We start from the raw sequence: 22,433 nt of genomic DNA on the forward strand, positions 1-22,433 counted from the left end.
CCCCTCCCTTTTGACCTCCACAGTACATGAAGATGATGGGGGTCAATCCCATCAGTCACTTCTTCGCCTGGTTCATAGAGAGTGCATGCTTCCTTATTATCACCATAATCACCCTCACCATCATCCTGAAGGCTGGGCGCGTCCTGCCCCACAGTGATGGCTTCCTGCTCTTCCTCTACCTCAGTGACTACGGACTCAGGTAGGCTACCTCAGGGTGGCAGGGTAACCTGGGTGTGTGTGTGTATGTCTGTATGTGAATGGGCATTTTTCAATTTCTATTGAAAAATGTGACATAATATTCTCCTCTCCTCTCTTATATTCTACAGCATCCTGGCCATCAGTTTCCTGGTGAGCTCATTCTTTGACAAGACAAACATCGCTGGGTTGAGCGGCGCCCTCATCTACGTCATCAGCTTCTTCCCATTCATCATAGTGATGTCACTGGAGAGTTCGCTATCGTTCTCCACCAAGAGCGCCCTGGTGAGGGGGAGGGAGGAAGAGAGGGAAGGGGCTGAGGGAGAGGGAGAAAAGAGAGATAGAGAGACAGATCACAATCTAGAAACAGAGAAGAGAAGGAAGAGTAACAGAGAGAGATAGAGGGGTTGATACAGACATATTTTTTAATTGATGTCCCTGTGTTATGCCTTATCTGTGCCTCTTGTTTCCCTCAGAGTTTGTTTGCCCCCACCGGTTTCAGCTATGCCAGTCAATACATCACTCGCTATGAGAGCCAGGGAGAAGGTACGACATGCTGGGAAGATGGCTGTCTGTGTGTGTGTGCGTGCTAGGCATGTGTCTGCGTGTGTGTCTGTGTGTGTACGTGTGTGCATGCGTACGCTCGTAAATGTGTGGTGTGTGTGTGTGTGTGTGTCACAAAGCCATCAAAGTTGCTTAAAAAAACAAACTCATGAGGAGAAAGCAGCCTCTATACTAGCCACGAGGAGAGAGTGCGATTTAACAAATGAACTGAAACCTTTTTATGTTCCTACTTTCTACTTCCTCTAGGGATCCAGTGGAGCAACCAATATATCTCACCCATGGCCGGTGACACGTCATCCTTCGGCTGGCTATGTTGGCTTCTCCTCATCGACTCAGTTTGCTACTTCATCATTGGAGCCTACATTCGCATAGTCTTCCCAGGTAATCACACAACACAGCGTCAAGTAATAAAAACACACAGCGAGCCAGACTAGACTGGAGACAGAGTCAAATACTGTTCAACAGTTGGGGTCAGCTCCATTTCCATTCAGTCAATTCAGGAAGTGAAATGAAATTCCAATTGCCAATGTAACTCACTGCAATGAGGAATTGCATGGCATGTCAGTTCACTTCCTAAATTGACTGAATTGAAATGGAATTGACCCCAACCCTATGGCAAATGATGTATGGCTTTTTCTCTATTGATCATATACTTTGTGCCCATCAGGAAAGTATGGCATTGCAAAACCCTGGTACTTCCCTGTGATGCCCTCATTCTGGACTGGTCTCTTCTGCTGCTGCAGCAAGGGCCCTGAGAATGTCAACAGGGGACTGCTCTTCTCCAACATCATGAAGAATAACCTCTCTGCCTTTCCCAATGAGAAGGACAGCAAAGGTACAGTACTGCAACACAACAGCCTTCCTAAAGCAGCTTGCTGCAGCTAACAGATCAAGAGATGTGACTGTGTCGTTATATGTTTTGATCTCTCTCTCGTCTCTCTCTCTCTCTCTCTCTCTCTCTCTCTCTCTCTCTGCCTCCCTCCCTCCATCTCTCTCTCTCAGTTGAGGGTGGCTTCCCCTCTCATATGCAAGAGGAGATCTCAGGTCTTCCTGTGGGCGTGGCTCTCCATGGACTGACTAAGACCTATGGGGACAGAGCAGCCATAGAGAACCTCAATGTCAAATTCTACGAGGGACAAGTCACTGCACTGCTGGGACACAACGGAGCTGGCAAGACCACAACCATGTGAGTTCTGACAATGATCTATCTGTTCTCTACTTCTCTTTAATCAGATATAATCTATTAGGCACATTGTAATATGTCATTGGGGTTAGGGATTTAGGCCTGCTGAATATATTTATTCATTGCTTTTTCACAATGTCTTCTCTATTGAAAAACATGAGTTTATGTGATGTATTATTGTCTCTGTTTCCAGGTCTCTGCTCACCGGTTTGTTCGCCCCCTCCTCTGGTACCATTGAGGTGTATGGGAAGGACATGGAGACTAACATTGATGACGTTCGCCAGGAGCTGGGTGTGTGCATGCAGTATGATGTCCACTTTGACCATCTGACCACCAAGGAGCACCTGCTACTATACGGACAGATCAAGGCACCACACTGGTCACAGAATGACCTGAAGGCGCAAGTCCGCAAGTGAGTAGTCACTTACCGCACTGCTGTTGTGTCTAACAGCAAGTCAACCTAAAGTACAATCTGAACCAAGATCACATCCATATCCGCCCCAGAAATCTCTAAATTACATCATATTAACCATGTAAGATGAACTGCTTTAGCACATAGATCTGTTTTTAGATTGTAGTGACTAAATATGACTGAAACGCTCTGAGTCAAATTGACGTTTCCCACATACAGTAACACGTCTTTTCCTTCTACTGTCTTTCCCAGAATCCTGGAGGAGACTGGCATGTATGCCCACCGACACAAGAGAGTGGGGACACTGTCTGGAGGAATGAAGAGGAAACTGTCCATCTCCATCGCCTTTATCGGGGGCTCTCGTCTGGTGGTCCTAGACGAGCCCACCACCGGGGTCGACCCCTGCTCCCGACGCGCCATCTGGGACGTTGTCATCAAGCACAAGAAGGGTGAGTCTCACAGCTCAAATGCCCCCCCCCTCGCCTTCTCTCTCTCTCTCTACAGTTAATGAAGCAGAAATAGATTTTCTCCAAGTGCACATAGCAGTATAGTGTGTATTGTGTGTGTGTGTGTAGCTGTGGAGAAAAAGAGATCCCACAGCATCTGTAGTGGGGGAGCAGAGGGACCGGGAGCCGTCATATGGGTGTGGAATCTGCTATTTAACACACACACACAGACATGCCTGCTACTTGTTTGGGTTTGTCTCAGTCGATGTGACTGACAGTTGCTGCTCAGGGAGGGAAGGGAAAACTGAAAAGGTTCAGAATGGGATTGCTCATACTTTTTGTTTCTGTGTTGTTTGTCACATGTCTCTGCGTGTGGGGTATCTCTATCTGTATGTTGGTGTTCCTTTGTACTTTTCTTTTCCTGTTGTGTGTGCATGCATTCATCTGTATGTTCGGGTGTGTGTGTGCGTCCTTGCATCCTTGCCTGTGTGTGCCTGTGTGTGTGTGTGTCCTTGTGTCTCTCTCTTTATCTTCTCTCAGACCGTACCATCATCCTGTCTACCCATCACCTGGACGAGGCAGAGGTGTTGAGCGACCGTATAGCCTTCCTGGAGAGAGGAGGCCTCAAGTGCTGCGGGTCCCCCTTCTACCTCAAAGATAAGCTGGCCCAGGGATACAACCTCACACTCACCAAGAAGGTACTTATGAGCCTTATTATAAGACATTCAAAAAAAGACATTACTGTACATGCTTATATCAAGTTTTAAAACTAACACAGGGACTACAGATAAAAAAATGTGTAGAAATGTTAATTGATGTGTATTGTCCCTGTCAAATAAATAACATAATAAACATAGTAAATAAAATGGCCTGATGTAGGCCATACTGTATGAGCACTCCTCTTCTTCCTCACCCTGGTCTCTTGTTAGGTCCAGGCCCCAGACTCCCAGGCCAGGTTTGACGGTGTCGAGGTCAAGACGTTCATCCAGTCCTACATGCCAGATGCTCGTCTGAAGGAAGCTGAGATGGGAGACCTGGTCTACTCCCTTCCCCCGTTCAGCTCCTCCAATGCTGAGGCCTACCGCTCCCTGCTCTCCAGCCTGGACTCTAACCTGGACCTTCTACAGCTGGGCTGCTACGGCATCTCGGACACTACCTTGGAGGAGGTTAGAGATACACAGATGCTTATCAATGTGGTGTGCACTCACAGAGTACACCAGCACTCATGCATATACAGTGTACTCCATATACAGAGATAGACACACTCAGATAATGTACATGACATGCAATTACAGTTCACACCCATTGACATGTTTATGTTTTTTGTGGTCTGTGCAGGTGTTCCTCCAGCTGACCCAAGATGATACAGAGCCTGCAGAAGATAAGCCATATTCTGTGTCTGAATCCATGCCAGACCTGTCTGCCTCCAGAGACAGCTTACCAGAGGACCTCCAGAACAACTCCATCTTCGGAGACAAAGCCAGTGAGTCACGTCCACTTCACTGCTCTTTGACGTCCTAGACTAGACTGACCAGCTAGCTGGTACCTTACCAGGAGGAAGAACTCTGGGTCCTTGACACAGGCCAGTTATTCCCATTCAGTTAATGAAAAATAAAAAGTCAGGAAAAAGTCCTGGTCCTAGGAATAAAACATATTTACTTAGACGTTATTGTGCCTAATGGCATAGCAGGCCTCCACAAACTCTGTCAATTTCTTCCTGTCCTCTGGGCTATTTTAGATGCCTCTTTCCCGTTGGGCCCTAGTCTGGTCTGGTAATAGTATCACACCAGCCTCTTACTACTGTAAGCCTTGGTACAGATGCTAATTCTACTAATAATAACACCAATCCTTGTTGTCCTGTAGGTCTGACGGGCTCGTCTACGGTGCACGGCCTGGCCCTGACCTGGCAGCAGGTGACTGCTATGTTGATGAAGAGGGTTCACCACTCCAGACGGGACTGGAAGGGTCTCTCCTCCCAGGTGGTTCTACCTGTCGTGTTCATCATCCTGGCCATGGGTCTGGGTTCCATCAAGAGCGACCTGCAACACTTCCCAGAGATGGAGCTGTCACCTGCCCTCTACCACCTCGGACCACAGTACTCCTTCTTCAGGTCAGAGACACTGATAGACACATATTACTTACTTACACACACACACTCACCCTCTACCACCTCGGACCTCCTTCTTCAGGTCAGGTACAGGACACACTGCACTGCTGCATTATGGGAGATCAGGGGCAGTATGTATCAAGTGCTGATTAAGGTTATAGTGTGATAAGGTGTGTCTCGGTGAGAGGTGTAGGAGTCAGGCGCAGGAGAGCAGGGATTTCTGAGAAGCATGTTTAATGTATATATAGTCCACCAATACAAAAATGGCACAGACGAAAATCCATCGTGCCAACACACGGAGGAACAACCACAGTTCCGACACTTACATACACGTGCCTAAATAGTGAAAACAATACAGAAACTTGTGAAAACTCACGGAGGAACAAACTCAGTTCCGAAACTTAACTACACGTGGGTAATAGTGAAAACAATAAACATCAAAGATAATCGAGCGCAAATACACACAAGCTTAATCCCGCACAAACTAAGGCAGGCAACAGGTGCCCTATATACACACAGAAATAAACGCAAATGAAACCAGGTGTGAAAAGGAACACAGACAAATCAACCAGAAAAGGAAAAAGGGATCAGTGGCGGCTAGTAAACTGGCGACCCCGAGCGCCGCCCGAACAGGGAGAGGAGTTACCTTCAGTAGAAGTCGTGACATATAGATCATAATGAACTGGGTGAACCTGATCCTAGATCAGCACTCTTTGAGACATCTGATATACAGTGCATTCGGAAAGCATTCAGACCCCTTCACTTTTCCACATTTTATTACGTTACAGCCTTATTTGAAAATTGATTACATACATTTTTTTCGGGTCAAGTCTTTGTTTTTACACTGCTGCTTCTCGCTGTTTATCATCTATGCATAGTCACTTTACAAATTACCTCGACAAACCTGTACCCCCGCACATTGACTCAGCACCGGCACCCCCTGTATATAGCCTCGTTAAAATTTGATTTGATTGGATTGTTATGTACATTTCTTATTACCTATGTATTACCTTTTGATAGATTTTTTAAATTTAGTAAATATTTTATTAACTCTATTTCTTGAACTGTATTGTTGGTTAAGGGCTTGTAAGTAAGCATTTCACGGTAAAGTCTACACACGTTGTATCCAGCGCATGTGACAAAAAATATTTGATTTGATTTGAATGTTCTTGAGTGGCCCAGCCAGAGCCCGGACTTGAACCCGATCTAACATCTCTGGAGAGACCTGAAAATCAAATCAAACTTTATTTGTCACATGCACATTTATTTGTCACAAGTCTTGACCTTACCATGAAATGCTTACTTACAAGCTCTTAACCAACTGTGCAGTTCAAGAAGAGTAAAGAAAATATTTCAGAAATAAACAAAAGTAAAAAATTAAATAAAAAATAATAAAAAGTAACAGAATAACATAACAATAACGAGGTTATATACAGGGCGTACCGGTACCGAGTCAGTGTGCCGGGGTACAGGTTAGTTGAGGTCATTTGTACATGTAGGTAGGGTGAAGTGACTATTCATAGATAATAAACAGTGAGTAGCAGCAGTGTACAACACAGATGGGGGGGTCAATGTAATAGTCCGGTGGCCATTTGATTAATTGTTCAACAGTCTTATGGCCTGGAGGTAGAAGCTGTTAAGAAGCCTTTTGGTTCTAGACTTAGTGCTCCAGTACCGCTTGCTGTGCGGTAGCAGAGAAAACAATCTATGACTAGGGTGGCTGGAGTCTCTGATAATTTTATGGGCTTTCCTCTGACACCGCTTACTATATAGGTCCTGGATGGCAGGAAGCTTGGCCCCAGTGATGTACTGGGCCTTGGGCACTACCCTCTGTAGCGCCTTACGGTCAGATGCCGAGCAGTTGCCATACCAGGCGGTGATGGAACCGGTCAGAATGCTTTCAATGGTGCAGCTGTAGAACCTTTTGAGGATCTGGGGACCCATGATACATCTTTTCAGTCTCCTGACGGGGAAAAGGTTTTGTCGTGCCCTCTTCACGACTGTCTTGGTGTGTTTGGACCATGATTGTTCGTTGGCGATGTGGACACCAAGGAACTTGAAGCTCTCGTCCCGCTCCACTACAGCCCCGTTGAAGTTAATGGGAGTCTGTTCGACCCACCTTTTTCCTGTATTCCACGATCAGCTCTTTAACCTTGCTCCCATTGAGGCTGTTGTCCTAGCAGTGTCTCTGACCTCCTCCCCAAAGGCTGTCTCATCGTTGTCGGTGATCAGGCCTACCACTGTTGCATCGTCAGAAAATGTAATGATAGTGTTGGAGTCGTGTTTGGCCACGCAGTCGTGGGTGAGCAGGGAGTACCAGAGGGGACTAAGTACACACCCCTGATGGGCCCCAGTGTTGAGGATCAGTGTGGCAAATGTGTTGTTGCCTACTCTTACCACCTGGTGGGCGGCCCGTCAGGAAGTCCAGGATCTAGTTGCAGAGGGAGGTGTTTAGTCCCAGGGTCCCTAGCTTAGTGATGAGCTTCGTGGGCACCATTTTGATGAACGCTGAGCTGTAGTCAATGAATAGCATTCTCACCTAGGTGTTCCTTATGTCCAGGTGGGAAAGGGCAGGGTGGAGTGTGATTCAGATTGGAGTGGGTCTAGGGAATTCGGGAGGATGCTGTTGATGTGAGCCATGACCAGCCTTTCAAAGCACTTAATGGCTACCGACATGAGTGCTACGGGGCGGTAATCATTTAGACAGGCTACCTTTGCTTTGTTGGGCACCACGACTATGGTAGTCTGCTTAAAAAGTAGGTATTACAGACTCAGTCAGGGAGAGGTTGAAAATGTCAGTGAAGACACTTGCCAGTTGGTCCATGCATGCTTTGAGTACACGTCCTGGTAATCCATCTGGCCCCGCGGCTTTGTGAATGTTGACTTATTTAAAAGTCTTGATCACATCGGCTACCAAGAGCGTTATCACACAGTCATCCAATACAGCTGGTGCTCTCGTGCATGCTTCATTGTTGCTTGCCTCGAAAGCGAGCATAAAAGGCATTTAGCTCTTCTGGTAGGCTCGTGTCACTGGGCAGCTCGCGTCTGGGTTTCCCTTTGTAGTCCGTAATAGTTTTCAACCCCTGCCACATCCGAGCATTAGAGCTTGTCGGATTTGTAGTAGGATTCAATCTTAATCCTGTATTGACCCTTTGCTTGTTTGATGTTTCGCCTGAGGGCATAGCGGTATTTCTTATAAGCATCCGGAGCCTTTAGCTCAGTGAGGATGTTGCCTGTAATTCATGGTTTCTGGTTGGTTTATGTATGTACAGTCACTGTGGGGACGACGTCATCGATGCACTTATTGATGAAGCCGATGACTGAGGTGGTATACTCCTCAATGCCATTGGATGAATCCCGGAACATATTCCAGTCTGTGGTAGCTAAACAATTCTGTAGCGTAGCATCCGCGTCATCTGACCACTTCCGTATTGAGCGAGTCACTGGTACTTCCAGCTTGAGTATTTGCCTGTAAGCAGGATCAGGAGGATAGAATTATGGTCAGATTTGCCAAATGGAGGGCAGGGAGAGCTTTTTCTGCATCTCTGTGTGTGGAGTAAAGGTGGTCTAGGATTTTTTTCCCCCCTGGTTGCACATGTGACATGCTGGTAAAAACTTGTTAAAATGGATTTAAGTTTGACTGCATTAAATTCCCTGGCCACTAGGAGTGCCGCTTCTGGATGAGCATTTTCTTTGCTTATGGCCTTATAGAGTTGGTTGAGTGCAGTCTTATTGCCAGCATCGGTCTGTGGTGGTAAATAGACGGCTACGAATAATATGGATGAGAACTCTCTTGGTAGATAGTGTGGTCTCCAGCTGATCATAAGGTACTCTACCTCAGGCAAGCAATACATTGAGACTTCTTTAATATTAGCTGTTATTGACAAAAAGACACACACCCCCACCCCTTGTCTTACCAGACTTAGCATCTCTGTTCTGCCAGTGCATGGAAAATCTCGGCAGCTAAATATTATCCATGTCGTCATTCAGCCACGACTCATGAAACATAAGATATTGCAGTTCTTAATGTCCTGTTGGTAAGATAATCATAATTGTAGGTCATCAATTTCATTTTCCAATGATTGCATGTTAGCAAGTAGAGCGGAAGGCAGTGGGAGTTTACTCGCTTGCCGGTTGATTCTCAGAAGCCCAATCTGTGTCCTCTTTTCCTGTCATGCAATGGGTGTAGCTGGTGCATGGAAGTGAGGCGCAAGAGAGCAGAGATGAGTGAACAAAGAAGCACTTTACTGAGGCAATAGTAAGAACAGAACGCAACCGCGTAACAGAAACAAATGCCAACAGATCAAGTGAGGCCGCACAAAGTACAACAACCAAGTACAAAGTACCGGCTGCCACAAATCACAGGTACAAATAAAACCCTGTGCAACCCAGCCGGAAGCGTGCCAACCTAGACAATAAACAATACCCCACACAGACATGGAGGGAACAGAGGGCTAAATACACATAGTAATCATGAGGAGATACTAACCAGGTGTGTGGAAAACAAGACAAAACAAATGGAAAAATGAAAGGTGGAGCGGCGATGGCTAGAAGAACGGTGACGTCGACCGCTGAACACCGCCCGAACAGGGAGAGGGACCAACATCGGCGGAAGTCGTGACATTTCCTCCATCTTTTCTTCATGCAAATGACTGGGATTTGGGCTTGTTCCCAGGAGAGCAGTATATCCTTCTTATCGGACTCTTTAAAGGAAAAAGCTTCTTCCAGTTTGTGGTGAGTAATCGTTGTTCTGATGTCCAGAAGTTATTTTCGGTCATAAGAGACGGTAGCAGCAACATTATGTACAAAATAAGTTTCAAACAACGCGAAAAAATATTAAGAAATAGCACAATAGGTCAGGAGCATGTAAAATGTCAGCCATCCTCTTCAAGCACCATCTTTCACAAAATAGCTGTGCAGTGACGCTCCCCATCCAACCTGACAGTGCTTGAGAGGATCTGCCGAGAAGAATGGGACAAACTCCCCAAATACAGGTGTGCTTAGCGTGTAGCGTTATGCCCAAAAAGACTCGAGGCTGTATTCACTGCATCTTCAACAAAGTACTGAGTAAAGGATCTGAATACTTCTGTAAATGTAATATTTCAGTTTTTATTTTAATTTGAAATATGCAAAAAAAATAAACGTTTTTTTGCTTTGTCATTATGGGTTATTGTTTATAAATTGATGAGAGAATAAAAAAATAAGTACATTTTTAGAAAAAGTCTGTAATGTAACAAAATGTGGAACAAGTGAAGGGGTCTGAATACTTTCAGAATGCACTGTACAGTCCCAGATCAGTCCCGTCCGGTCACTGTTTGTCTATTGCTGTGCCATCTTTCTCATTTTCAGGTTGTAAGTTCGTTTTTTTGGGTAAGAGAGTAGACGTTTCTTGAAGGGTGACTCAGATAAATGGTAGAGGGGGGAGGCAGTGAGAGGTAGAGAGAGCGAGTGAGATTTAGAGATAGAGGGAGTGGGATGTTGAGAGAGAGATTATTATGATGATGTGATCTGAGGTGTGAGATGAAAGTATAGAGAGAAGGAAGGAGAGAGTCGAAGTGACGAAGTCTTGATTGTGAAGAGCAGTTCTTTGATCTGAGGGAAGGTAGAGAGGAGAGGAGAGATGGAGAGAGATATAAAGGAGAGGATACGCTGAGGTAGAAACACATCAAACACTGTGTGCCCTCTCACTGTCCTTGGTTGATGGTTAAATGAGATTGAATTAGCCTTTTTTGATGTTGGGCTCATATTACCTTCCAAACCACTGTCCTAATTGGATCATTTACTAATACTGTACTGAAGGATTTGCTCAAAGTCCCTTGAAAGTATAGCCTGGTCCCAGATCTGTTTGTGCTGTATAACCAACTGTCATGGTCAGTGACATGCCAAATTTCAAAAACATGGAATGACAATGATCATAGGACTTGGCAAACTAGACAGCACAAACAGATCTGGGACCAGGCTAACTAGAAAGTATTAGACGAGACATAATGTTGCGTTCTGTTATAAGTTTGTCCTGAAACGTTTTGTTTTTATGTCGTCAACAGCAACCAGAATCCAAATTCCAGCAACCTGGTCAACTCTATGATGTCATTCCCTGGGATTGATAATGGGTGTCTGAACAGCCCTGATAAACCGTATGTACCTGACCAACTTCTACATAATCACTGTGTTGAAGATAGATCTCTTACTTGTCTGGCTACTTTCTCTCCGCCACTCTTACTTTGTCTATATCTAGCACTTCCGAATTCTCTTCTTACCCTATTTTCCTTCATATGCCATTGTCAATCTATTCCCTTTTAGTATCTCTCTTTGTTCCACTTCTCCCGCTCCCCACTATCCTCTCGCCATACTCTGTACTCTTCAGCATTACTACATGGTGCATGTCTCTAAACGCCTGGAGCAGTTCTGCTTTGCCGTCTGTGTGTATGTATGTGTGCGTGTATTTGGACATGCTCGAGTGTGAAGGTCAGTGGGGGTCAGTGCCATTTAAGATGAGGGAGGAGGTTTTTCTTTTTTCATGAGCATGGCCTTATTTCTATTACAGCATATTGGATGACTGTCATTCATATTCCATTCACCCAGCTCAATATAACATCGATAGGTTTAGGCTGCTACGTGATACTCTAATTTCCCCTATACTCATCATGAGGTTGCTACAACCTAGCCAATGAATGAAAGTTTACAACGTAGATGTACACAAGTCGAGATAAAAATTTGAGGTGACAGACAGTGACACATGGACAGACAGTTACACATTCAATGCTGCCTTGCACACATTTGCCTGCATCTAGTTGATATAGGTTGTAATCATTAGTCCAGCTAGCTAGCTTAAGCTTTCAGTACGAGAGTCATTCTCTGAGTCTCTTTGATTGGGTGGACAACATGTCAGTTCATGCTGCAAGAGCTCTGATAGGTTGGAGGACCTCCACTGGAAATTGTCATAATTACTGTGTACGTCTATGGAAGGGGGTGAGAACCATGAGCCTCCAAGGTTTTGTACTGAAGTCAACGAACCTAGAGGAGGATGAAAGCTAGCTGTCCTCTGGCTACACCACGGTGCTACCCTACAGAGTGCTGTGAGGCTACTGTAGACCTTCATTGCAAAACAGTGTGTTTTAATCAATTATTTGGTGACGTGATTATATTTAGTATAGTTTCATCTAAAAATGATAACTTTTTAAATGTTTTTTAAAAGATTATGAAATTCACTGAGGAGGGTGGTCGTCCCCTTCCTCCTCTGGGGAGCCTCCACTGATGTGTGGGTGCGTGTGTTTCTGAACGTGTGTGTGTTTGAGGAATCATTGGTATTCCATAAACACTCTGTGTTTATAGGATAGATTTCCCCTCGCAGGCACTCAAATCAATGTTGGCACTCATGAACCAGACCTCAGAGGCACTATAAAATTGTCGGCCAAAAAAAAAAGACATTTAGCTAGACTTGCAGCTAGGCAGCAGGTGTGTGTGTGTGTGTGTGTGTGTGTGTGTGTGTGTGTGTGTGTGTGTGTGTGAGATAGAGATGCCCTGTGGACAATCACTGGAGAGTGCTGAGTGCCATGGCACTTCCTGACTACTGATTATATCTCTCCACCACTCTGTGATGTCATGCCTGTTTATACCTCGAGAATAAATGCTGATTTACTGTCCATATGAATTGAACACTGGTATTGGTGTGTTACTGTGGTGGTGTTTATGCATGTGTGTGAGTGTATGTACAAGTGTAAATGGAGTGGGTTAGCTAGTGTCATTGTGAATCAATACATGTATGCATTGTAGGCATCTTACCATTTAAAACGGGCCTGTGGTTTACCTTGTGAATGTCTTTTGTCTTTTTGAAGGGTTTGCACCAGAAGCACCAAGTCTGCCAGCTGGGAAACTAAAGGAAACAGTTCAGTGCCGTTTGAGTCCTGCAATTGCAACCAATATCAGCAGGTGGGTTAGAGTTCATTAAAGGACATACAGTAAAAATCAGCAGATGTTCTGTGTGTGTGTGTGTGTGTCTGCCCGCCTGCGTGTGCGTATCCTACACCCTCTCTACTCTCCTTTCTGCTCCTCCAACCAGGTGTGTCAATATAACCAATACCAGCCTCCCCATAAGATGAACCCCTCCTCCCAGATCGTCTATAACCTGACTGGCATCAAGGTTGAAAACTATCTCCTGGCTACAGCCAACAACTACATCAGGAACAGGTAAGCAGTATGTTTCAATGCAACCTGCATACACTAATGTGTCTGTTTCTAGATATGCTCTATGGTATATATCCCTCTCTCTCTATCATAACAAATCATAGGAAAAAACTGTTTTCAATGACATGAAATGCAAAGGATCACTGGCTGGATAGTAAATGAATGGAGCTGGGGAATCTGATATCCTGAACTATGCATCTTCTTCTAGCTCAGTTCTGTTCAGTTCACTTTATTGGTCTCATTCAGGAATGAGTCTCATGCCTTGATCACAGAGTTAAAAAGACAGTAACATTGGGTAATGACTTATTTCTAATGAATAACCGATACCTATATGAACAATTCATCATAGGTACGGAGGCTATGATTTCTCTCTCCTCCCACTGTCCTCTTTCCATATTCTTTATTATCTGGCTTTACTAAGTGGTGCATGTATCTAAACGCGTGGTGTAGCTCTGCCATGTATGTGTGTGTGTGTGCAAACATGTACAACATGTAAATAATAATCGATTATATATATGAACAAATCATCATAGGTATGGTGGCTTTGATTTCGGGGAGCCACTCCCAACTAGTCTCCAGATGGACCTCTTGGAGGTGCCCGCAAACCGAACCCTCTCCAAGGTAACTATATATATATATATATATATATATATATATAAACACTGAATATGTATGAATATATATGTTTATGGGTTACTATAGTGTAACTACCCTTCTGTACCTATATCAGTCTCCTGCTGTTATGTACAGAATATTAAAACCCTGTCCTTACCCCACCAAGAAAACAACCCTCTTAACTGCTCTTCTGTCCTAGTATATCTCTTGTTGGTTGCCTGTTCCCAGATCTGTTTTTTGCTGTCTTGCTTGGCTTGATAATGACTGTAGCAGTTGGCTATACAGCACATACAGATCTAGGACCAGGCTATCTTGTTGTTATGTATAGTGGTTAAATTAGCCATGATTTCCTAATTGGAGCCGTTATGATACAGAAGCACTAAGCACTGTACCAAGATGGAACGGGATTATTACACCATCAATGTCGTCGTTAACATTGTTAATCGCAGCTACTCGCATCAATTATGTTTTGGCTGAATCTGAAATGGCCCCTGAGGGATAATGATGCTAGCGATTTAGACTTAGACACCTTCTCAAGATAAGTGTATTATTAGAGATAAGAGAATTAGAAGTAGAAATGTTGAGAAGCATGTGCTGCAATCCCGAGATATTCATGAATGTGTGTCTTCAAACTTGAAGTTTTACTTGAACTTGAACTTTTGTGTGTGTGTGTGTGTGTGTGTATGCATGTGCGCATGTGTGTGTGTTTTCTTGTCTTCTAGGTCTGGTACAACCCTGAGGGTCACCATACCATGCCTGCATACCTAAACAGCCTCAACAACTTCATCCTACGTACCAACCTTCCAGCCGGCAAGGACCCACAGAATTATGGTGAGCAGCGCAAGAAGCCTATTTTTGTGAAAGAAAACAACAGCAGCTTTATCTCTAAAGACACCAGGAGCCTGTTTCACGCGCCGCTAATTCATCAAATCAGAGCTTGGAAATGCACCTTGAATAATTGTGATGCACCAGCTCTAGGGATAGCATAACAATTGTAATTTGATAAACAGTATTAAAAACTTGGTGTGTTGAAGCTAGCTTCTCAGGGGGTTCACAATGATCAGCCACACTACCTGGAATCACTTTCACTTTCAAATCCAATTGTATATATCAGAGCCAAGTTTTAAAACCAAGCTAATCTGCTGAAAGGGATTTAGGCACACACACACACGCACATACATACACACACACACACACACACGCACATACACGCACACACACACACACACACACACACACACACATCCATGCTGTATCACAACCGGCCGTGATTGAGAGTCCCATAGGGCGGCGCACAATTGGCCCAGCATCGTTCCGGTTTGGTCGGTGTAGGCCGTCATTTTTAATAAGAATTTGTTCTTAACTGACTTGCCTAGTTATATAAAGATTAAATAAAAAATGAAAATTACAATAATAAAACACACACACACCCTCTGAAAATAGTTTTCAGAGAGACCCCTTTTGGATTCTATAGGCTGAAAGGCTCAATTTGGCACCCTTTTCCAGAAGTATGCATTTGCACACTTCCTGCCATAGATTTAAAAGCAGTGGATTGTGTAAACGTTGACTGAAGGGTTTCCACCATTGTTAAATCCATGCACAAAGTGTTCACAGTTGGGTCATAGTAAGGTCAGTTCCATTGTTTAGAGCCAGGGGGCAGTAGTGTGTTCTCCTCAGTCTACAATCACTATGCAGGCTGAATACCAATCAGGGAGTGTTGAGAGGTGTACTCAGGGACTGAGGCAGGCAGACTGGCGTTTCAACCTTATTTCAGCACCACCTGAAATATACTGTCTGCCCAGTCAATAAGCGAGCCGAGGGGAGGGTAGAGGAGGAGGGGAGGAAGGAATGCAATCATTCAAATGTAATCTGTAGACTCACACAGGCCAAGGAGGAGGAAGGAGAGGGAGGAGAGGAAGAAGGAGGAGGGAGGAGAGGAAGGAGGAGGAAGGAGAGGGATGAGAGGGAGGAGAAATCTAGGGATTGTGTCTAGCGCTACTCTGGCTGACTCATTTGTTTTATCCTTGGTTCAGTATATCTGTGCAGTGTCATGGTTTTATCTTATGAATGTGGCTAAATTGATTGTCTGTTTTTGTGTCTATACAGCCATCTCTGTGTCCAGTCATCCCTATCCTGGTGAAGTACAAGAAGAAGATGCCATGTAAGGACACAGTACACACACTCCCTTGTCTTCTTCTCTCTCTTTCGCTCTCTTTCTTGCTCTTGGTTCACTCTACAAAGTATGCCGCTTTTCGCTAAACGGAGTTACCATGCCTTTCATTGGTCCTCGTGAGATTGTTTCAATTTTGGTTGGCGAGCCAAAGCCTGATGATCCAGTGTCTGCCTGACATACCTAAATATACTTCAATGTTTATTACTATCATTAACCTGTGTGTCACGGTCGTCGTAGTGAGAAGACCAAGGCGCAGCGTGAATTGAATACATGATATATTTTAATGAAGACGGACACTAAACAAACTTCAAAAACGAACGTGACGCTATACTACAAACGTGCAGACACAGGCAACTAGACATAGACAATAACCCACGAAATACCCCCAAGAAGATGGCTGCTTAAATATGGTTCCCAATCAGAGACAACGATAAACACCAGCCTCTAATTGAGAACCAATCTAGGCAACCATAGACATATAAAACACCTAGATGGTAAACAACCCCATAAACCTACAAAACCCCTAGACAGTACAAAAACACATACATCAACCATATCACACCCTGACCTAACCAAAACAATAAAGAAAACAAAGAATACTCAGGTCAGGGCGTGACACTGTGTTGATATCTCCAAAAGGAAACCAGTCTAGTGCTAGACTGAGATAACAAGGATTATATGGAGACTAACCCTGACATTTAAATTAAAGTCCTAATGTAATCTGACTTGCTGTATTTACCCATATCTGATTTGATGAATGGATTTTCCTGAGCTGGCATTATTGATCAGGGACAGTCAGCAGGCCCAATATAATGTGTATGTGTGCAAAATGGCACCCTATTCCCTATATAGTACAATACTTTTGAAATTTTAGGGACCTGGGATTGCTCTTCTCAGTCGTTGGCTATGCATCGCGACAGTATTCTCCCACCCACAACCTGGGTTAGCTCTGTTTTTTTCAGACTAAGAGGACTTGACAGAGCAGAGGACAGAACCCTGCTTTCAGACAGATGTTCCCCAATACTTTCATCATCATTATCAAAGATCTCTTGAGGTTTTTTGACCTCTTAACGTTTGCTCTTCCATCAGATGAAAAATCACAATCAATAGCTGATATTTGTTGTCTACAGTTACTAATTGACCTAATTGACTAGGCTATACAGTGTGGCAGTCCCCCCGACTAAACACACACACACACACACACACACACTGGTCCAATTTTAGCCCAAAGCCTGTCATTTTGTTCTGAGGGAGAAGGTCACTGCTTTGATCAAGGGGTTCCCTTAAGACATTCATTAGTATCAAAGATCTGTTGAGTTGAGTCTCAACTGCTGTATTTCTTTTAACTTCAATCTGAACTTTTCCTTCAGATGACAAATAAAAAATCACTAGCTAACATTTGTGGTGTCTAATATCATTTTTGGCCTAACTGGTGTTTAAGATGACCCCAAATGATGTCTCGTCCTGACTATGGTGTTCATGCATCTGCCTTAGTGGGGTTCGGGATGGCCTGTTGGTCATACTGATAATAAGACTGTCTTTGCTTCTGGTTACATGACACACTACAGCCTGTCTCTTTGTCCCTCTGCCAGTGATTGTCTTTCATTTTCCAGCTATCCTCGTCCAACATATTCTCTTTGTCCATGGTCCTCTGTCTGTGGTCCTCCTGCCTCCTGCAGCCTAGCCAAAATGAAATGAAGAGGGAGGCAGAACACCAATCATGTAGGGTAGCTCGATCAAAAACAAAAGAAGTAAAGGGGAGGCATGAATCTAGCTGAGTGAATTTGAATGGGGAGGCATCAAAGACAACGACACAGTAGGTAATATCTTAAAGAGCTCCAGCCAGTTGCTATGAATCTGACAACCATGACGCTTCTCAACAATGCCTCTTAAAATATCTTTATCACATAGACGTCTCAATAGCAGGAAGCAGCTGGTTCGACTCATAAATTGTAGGAGAGCTCTGGCAGGTGGTGTTGGTAAAACAGTCATTTCTTCTTTGTGGCTATTATCTTGTCACTGCTGGAGTTGGAACATCTCTCTTCACGAGAGACCCATTTATTATTAATGAAATCTGGTTTGTTGTGAGTTTCTCCAATGAACCCTTCAAATGAATTACTGGCTCAGCTGGCATGGAAACCTACTAACAATGTTTTCAGGCCTGTAAAATAAGCACAGGACAGTTCATATGAGGACTAATTAACATAGGACACTTGGCTCTGGTGATCAATCAATCAATCAAATGCATTTATAAAGCCCTTTTTACATCAGCAGTTCTCCATCCTCTTCTGGCTATAAGAGGACACTTGGCTGTGTGATCCCCCAGCTTAGTGACCTCTCTCTCTCTTTTTCTCTTCTCTTTCTCTCCCTCTCTCCCTCTCTCCGTCTCCCCAGAGTGCAAGGTCTGGTCCATATCCTGGTGGCTGTGTGTGCCCTGACTGGCTACTCCATTATGACTGCTAGCTTCGCGATCTACGAGGTCCAGGAACACCACAGCGGCTCCAAGACACTGCAGCACATCTCTGGGATAGGAGAACCCTTCTACTGGGCTATCAACTTCTTCTACGACATGGTAGGACTATGTCAACACCATGCACGGTTAACTGATACAATACATTTCCACCAGCATTGCTGCATTGTCCAAAAATGCTAGCCAGGAGATTCTTGATGTTGCTCATCCTGCACTTCCTTCATACAGTCAATGACGGCATTACGGCCCACACCTTTTCTTTATTTGTTTTGGGATTGTAGACTACAAGAATATGATGTTTAGCTGTTAAATGAATATGACTGGTATGAACTTGATTGATTTCCACTATTGAAAGAGGCAGTTGCCAGTGATTCTACAGTTTGATGTATGTGATGTATTTAAGCGACCAGTGTACTACGGTGTGTTAAGCGTTCCTGTTTCTCCAGGCCTTATACATGGTCCCAGTCGCTCTCTCAATTGCCACGATAGCAGCCTTTCAGCTCCCAGCCTTTACTGACAGGCAGAACCTTGCTGCTGTGAGTCTGCTGCTGGTCATGTTTGGGTAAGTACACACGTACACACGTGTACACACACACACACACACAGATAGACGGACAAACACATGCAGACACACACGCACACACTTTGGGTGAATGGGTATCACCATAGTGACTGCACACACAGTACAGGTTCCCTTATCCATGTCAGAGGTGAAGGATCTCAGTTGCTGGAAGATCACACCTTCCTTTCCTTGAGTACCATATACACAGTAGCTCCCCAGTACTATCAACTCAAGCAGGTGGGGAGGTTTCATCAAAGGATGAAACCATTTCTTGTCACTAAGTGATGGGTGGCTGCTTGCTACTGAACATGTCTTCTTAAGACCCCAGTCTATTTCACGCAAGGTAGAATGTGAAGCAGAATTCCATCAATTCAGAGCCTACTTCAGTGTGATTCCTCTTTCACAGCAGCCTGTCTGTCTGCCGGCCTGTCTGCCTATACAGTGGGGAGAACAAGTATTTGATACACTGCCGATTTTGCAGGTTTTCCTACTTACAAAGCATGTAGAGGTCTGTAATCCAGTAATCCAGAAAATCACATTGTATGATATTTAAGTAATTAATTTGCATTTTATTGCATGACATAAGTATTTGATCACCTACCAACCAGTAAGAATTCCGGCTCTAACAGACCTGTTAGTTTTTCTTTAAGAAGCCCTCCTGTTCTCCACTCATTACCTGTATTAACTGCACCTGTTTAAACTCGTTACCTGTATAAAAGACACCTGTCCACACACTCAATCAAACAGACTCCAACCTCTCCACAATGGCCAAGACCATAGAGCTGTAAGGACATCAGGGTTAAAATTGTAGACCTGCACAAGGCTGGGATGGGCTACAGGACAATAGGCAAGCAGCTTGGTGAGAAGGCAACAACTGGTGGCGCAATTATTAGAAAATGGAAGAAGCTCAAGATGACGGTCAATCACCCTCGGTCTGGGGCTCCATGCAAGATCTCACCTCGTGGGGCATCAATGATCATGAGGAAGGTGAGGGATCAGCCCAGAACTACACGGCAGGACCTGGTCAATGAGGAGGAATGGGAGAAGGTCATGTGGTCTGATGAGACAAAAATAGAGCTTTTTGGTCTAAACTCCACTCACCGTGTTTGGAGGAAGAAGGATGAGTACAACCCCAAGAACACCATCCCAACCAATAGAACATCTTTGGAGGGAGCTGAAAGTCCGTATTTCCCAGCGACAGCCCCGAAACGTGAAGGATCTGGAGAAGGTCTGTATGGAGGAGTGGGCCAAAATCCCTGCTGCAGTGTGTGCAAACCTGGCCAAGAACTACAGGAAATGTATGATCTCTGTAATTGCAAACAAAGGTTTCTGTACCAAATATTAAGTTCTGCTTTTCTGATGTATCAAATACTTATGTCATGCAAATGAATTACTTAAAAAGCATACAATGTGATTTTCTGGATTTTTGTTTTAGATTTCGTCTCTCACAGTTGAAGTGTACCTATGATAAAAATTACAGACCTCTACATGCTTTGTAAGTCGGAAAACCTGCAAAATCGGCAGTGTATCAAATACTTGTTCTCCCCACTGTACATACTCTGGACTGGTTTCTCTGCTTCTGTGTGGCAGCTTGGCTTGGAGCAGATGGTCTCTCCTATTTAGTCAGTCTGACTGCCCCACAGCCTCCTCCTCCACCCTCTCATCTCTCTCACTCACGTCTCCCCACCTCTCTATTTCTCTCTCCTCTCTTCCACTCACTTCCCTCTGCACACACTCTCCCTTGACCCAGGCACCCCAATCAAAAGAAAAAGGCAGATCATTTAGAGTAAGAGAGAGGATAGGGCCTCACCATGGGGGAATATATAAAGGAACTCATTTATCTTCTTCTCTTTTAGCTTTTGTGGTTTAAGTGTTTACTCTCCTTGAAAATGGAGTTAAAGTTTCTTTTATTTTTTTCTTTATTTTTCAAAGTTCTCTGGCTTGGTCTCTTGTTTCATATAGTCATTCCACCGAGTCAATTACAATGAGATTAAGGAAATCATGCATTCATCATCTGTTGCAAGTGAATCTCAGAACCCAGAAAATAAAAATGTACGTGCGCTAGCTCTATTCCATCTAGTTGTGGGGGCAAAAGTGTTGAAGTCTGAGCTAGTGGAAACATCAGATTCAGCTGCTCCCCACTACAGAACCACCCACATGTTCTGGTAAAAATCCCTGCCTTCACATCAAGCACCACCTCCACAGAGTCTTTCACGAGAGATTAGTTGCAAGTTAAAGGCTGAAAGTTGTAATCATACCAAATATCACATGTGCTAGCTTGCTATGTTTAACAGTCTGTCATTAGAGAGACTAAATGTCTCATGCATTGAACATTAAACAACATGTTATAATGTAAAGACTGACAAGTGTCGTGTTGTCATCTGCTTTTCAGGTTTGCCACATTCCCGTGGATGTACCTGCTGTCAGGGGTCTTTAAGGATGCAGAGATGGCCTTCATCAGCTATGTGTGCATCAACCTCTTCATCAGCACCAACACCATCATCTCCACCTCCGTCGTCTTCTTCCTGGGACAGCTCAATGAGAATAATGAAGTGAGCAGCACAATGTAGAGATGACTGAAGGAGACATTTTATAACTGGAGCCATGTTTCCCTGACAAGATATGTAGTTCAGACGTTTGTTCTGATTGCCTTTTTATATCGAAGGGGTTTCTGAGTCCATTACTCTTTAGGTTTGATAAAGCATTGGAGGGGTTTTGAACTTCCTGTCAATATTGTTAAATCATTTAACTCATTCTTTGTTTACCTACTTGACATCCCATGGACTGAGCACCCCTTCTCTCTCTCTCCCTATCTATTTCTCCTTCTCTTTCTCTCTCTCCACAGAGGATACACGAGGTGTACAGCATCCTGTCCTATGTGTTCCTGATCTTCCCCCAGTTTAGTTTTGGGAACGGCCTGATGGAGCTGGCCAGGGTTGATATGCAGGTTCAGATCCTCAGTGTATATGGAGTGGATGCCTATAAGAACCCCTTCGCCATGGACATGCTGGGCTGGATGTTCGTCTCCCTCTTCCTCCAAGGCTTCATTGGCTTCACCCTGCGTCTGCTGCTCAACAAGTGGCTCATACGTAAAGTCAGGTGAGTCTGCTGTGGTGATAGAGAACTATAGCAGATTGGAATGGGCAATGATGATATATGGATGTGGGAGGCATGGTGGACATGTAGGGCACAATTAAACTGGTCCCAGATCTGTTTTTGCTGTCTTACCAACTCCTATGGCATGGCAACGAACATATGAGTCATTATCAGGCTAGAGGGTCAATGGTGGAAAAGCGTAAATTCCTGGTCCCCATATGTTGCTGAGTTCTTCTGTTACTGTTACCCTCATATGCATCTTTTCTCACATTCTTTCTCCCTTTCTCCCTCTTCGAGCAAGCCACTTAACCTTAATTTGCTCCAGGGGCACGGTACTACTATGGCTGACCCTGTAAAACATTTAATTGCACCTATCCGTTGTATGTGACAATAAAAAAATATGTATTTATCCCTTCCTCATCCCTC

The 22,433-nt window shown here is 44.3% G+C and overlaps 1 protein-coding gene across 1 annotated transcript in view; it reads left to right on the forward strand.

Annotated features, from left to right (window-relative positions):
• Positions 1–22,433, forward strand: part of abca12 (ATP-binding cassette, sub-family A (ABC1), member 12) — a 62,765-nt gene that overhangs the window by 27,087 nt on the left and 13,245 nt on the right. The window contains 22 exon segments of the mRNA XM_029637100.2: positions 24–199; positions 327–480; positions 672–741; positions 1,006–1,140; positions 1,427–1,594; positions 1,762–1,945; positions 2,136–2,354; positions 2,607–2,803; positions 3,341–3,498; positions 3,730–3,966; positions 4,139–4,283; positions 4,664–4,910; positions 10,952–11,041; positions 12,743–12,836; positions 12,967–13,094; positions 13,625–13,712; positions 14,429–14,537; positions 15,813–15,867; positions 18,274–18,451; positions 18,796–18,911; positions 21,304–21,463; positions 21,757–22,010. Coding sequence (XP_029492960.2) covers positions 24–199; positions 327–480; positions 672–741; positions 1,006–1,140; positions 1,427–1,594; positions 1,762–1,945; positions 2,136–2,354; positions 2,607–2,803; positions 3,341–3,498; positions 3,730–3,966; positions 4,139–4,283; positions 4,664–4,910; positions 10,952–11,041; positions 12,743–12,836; positions 12,967–13,094; positions 13,625–13,712; positions 14,429–14,537; positions 15,813–15,867; positions 18,274–18,451; positions 18,796–18,911; positions 21,304–21,463; positions 21,757–22,010 — 3,362 coding nt within the window.

This window comes from Oncorhynchus nerka, linkage group LG3, assembly GCF_034236695.1.
Source record: "Oncorhynchus nerka isolate Pitt River linkage group LG3, Oner_Uvic_2.0, whole genome shotgun sequence".
NCBI classification, from domain to species: Eukaryota; Metazoa; Chordata; class Actinopteri; order Salmoniformes; family Salmonidae; genus Oncorhynchus; species Oncorhynchus nerka.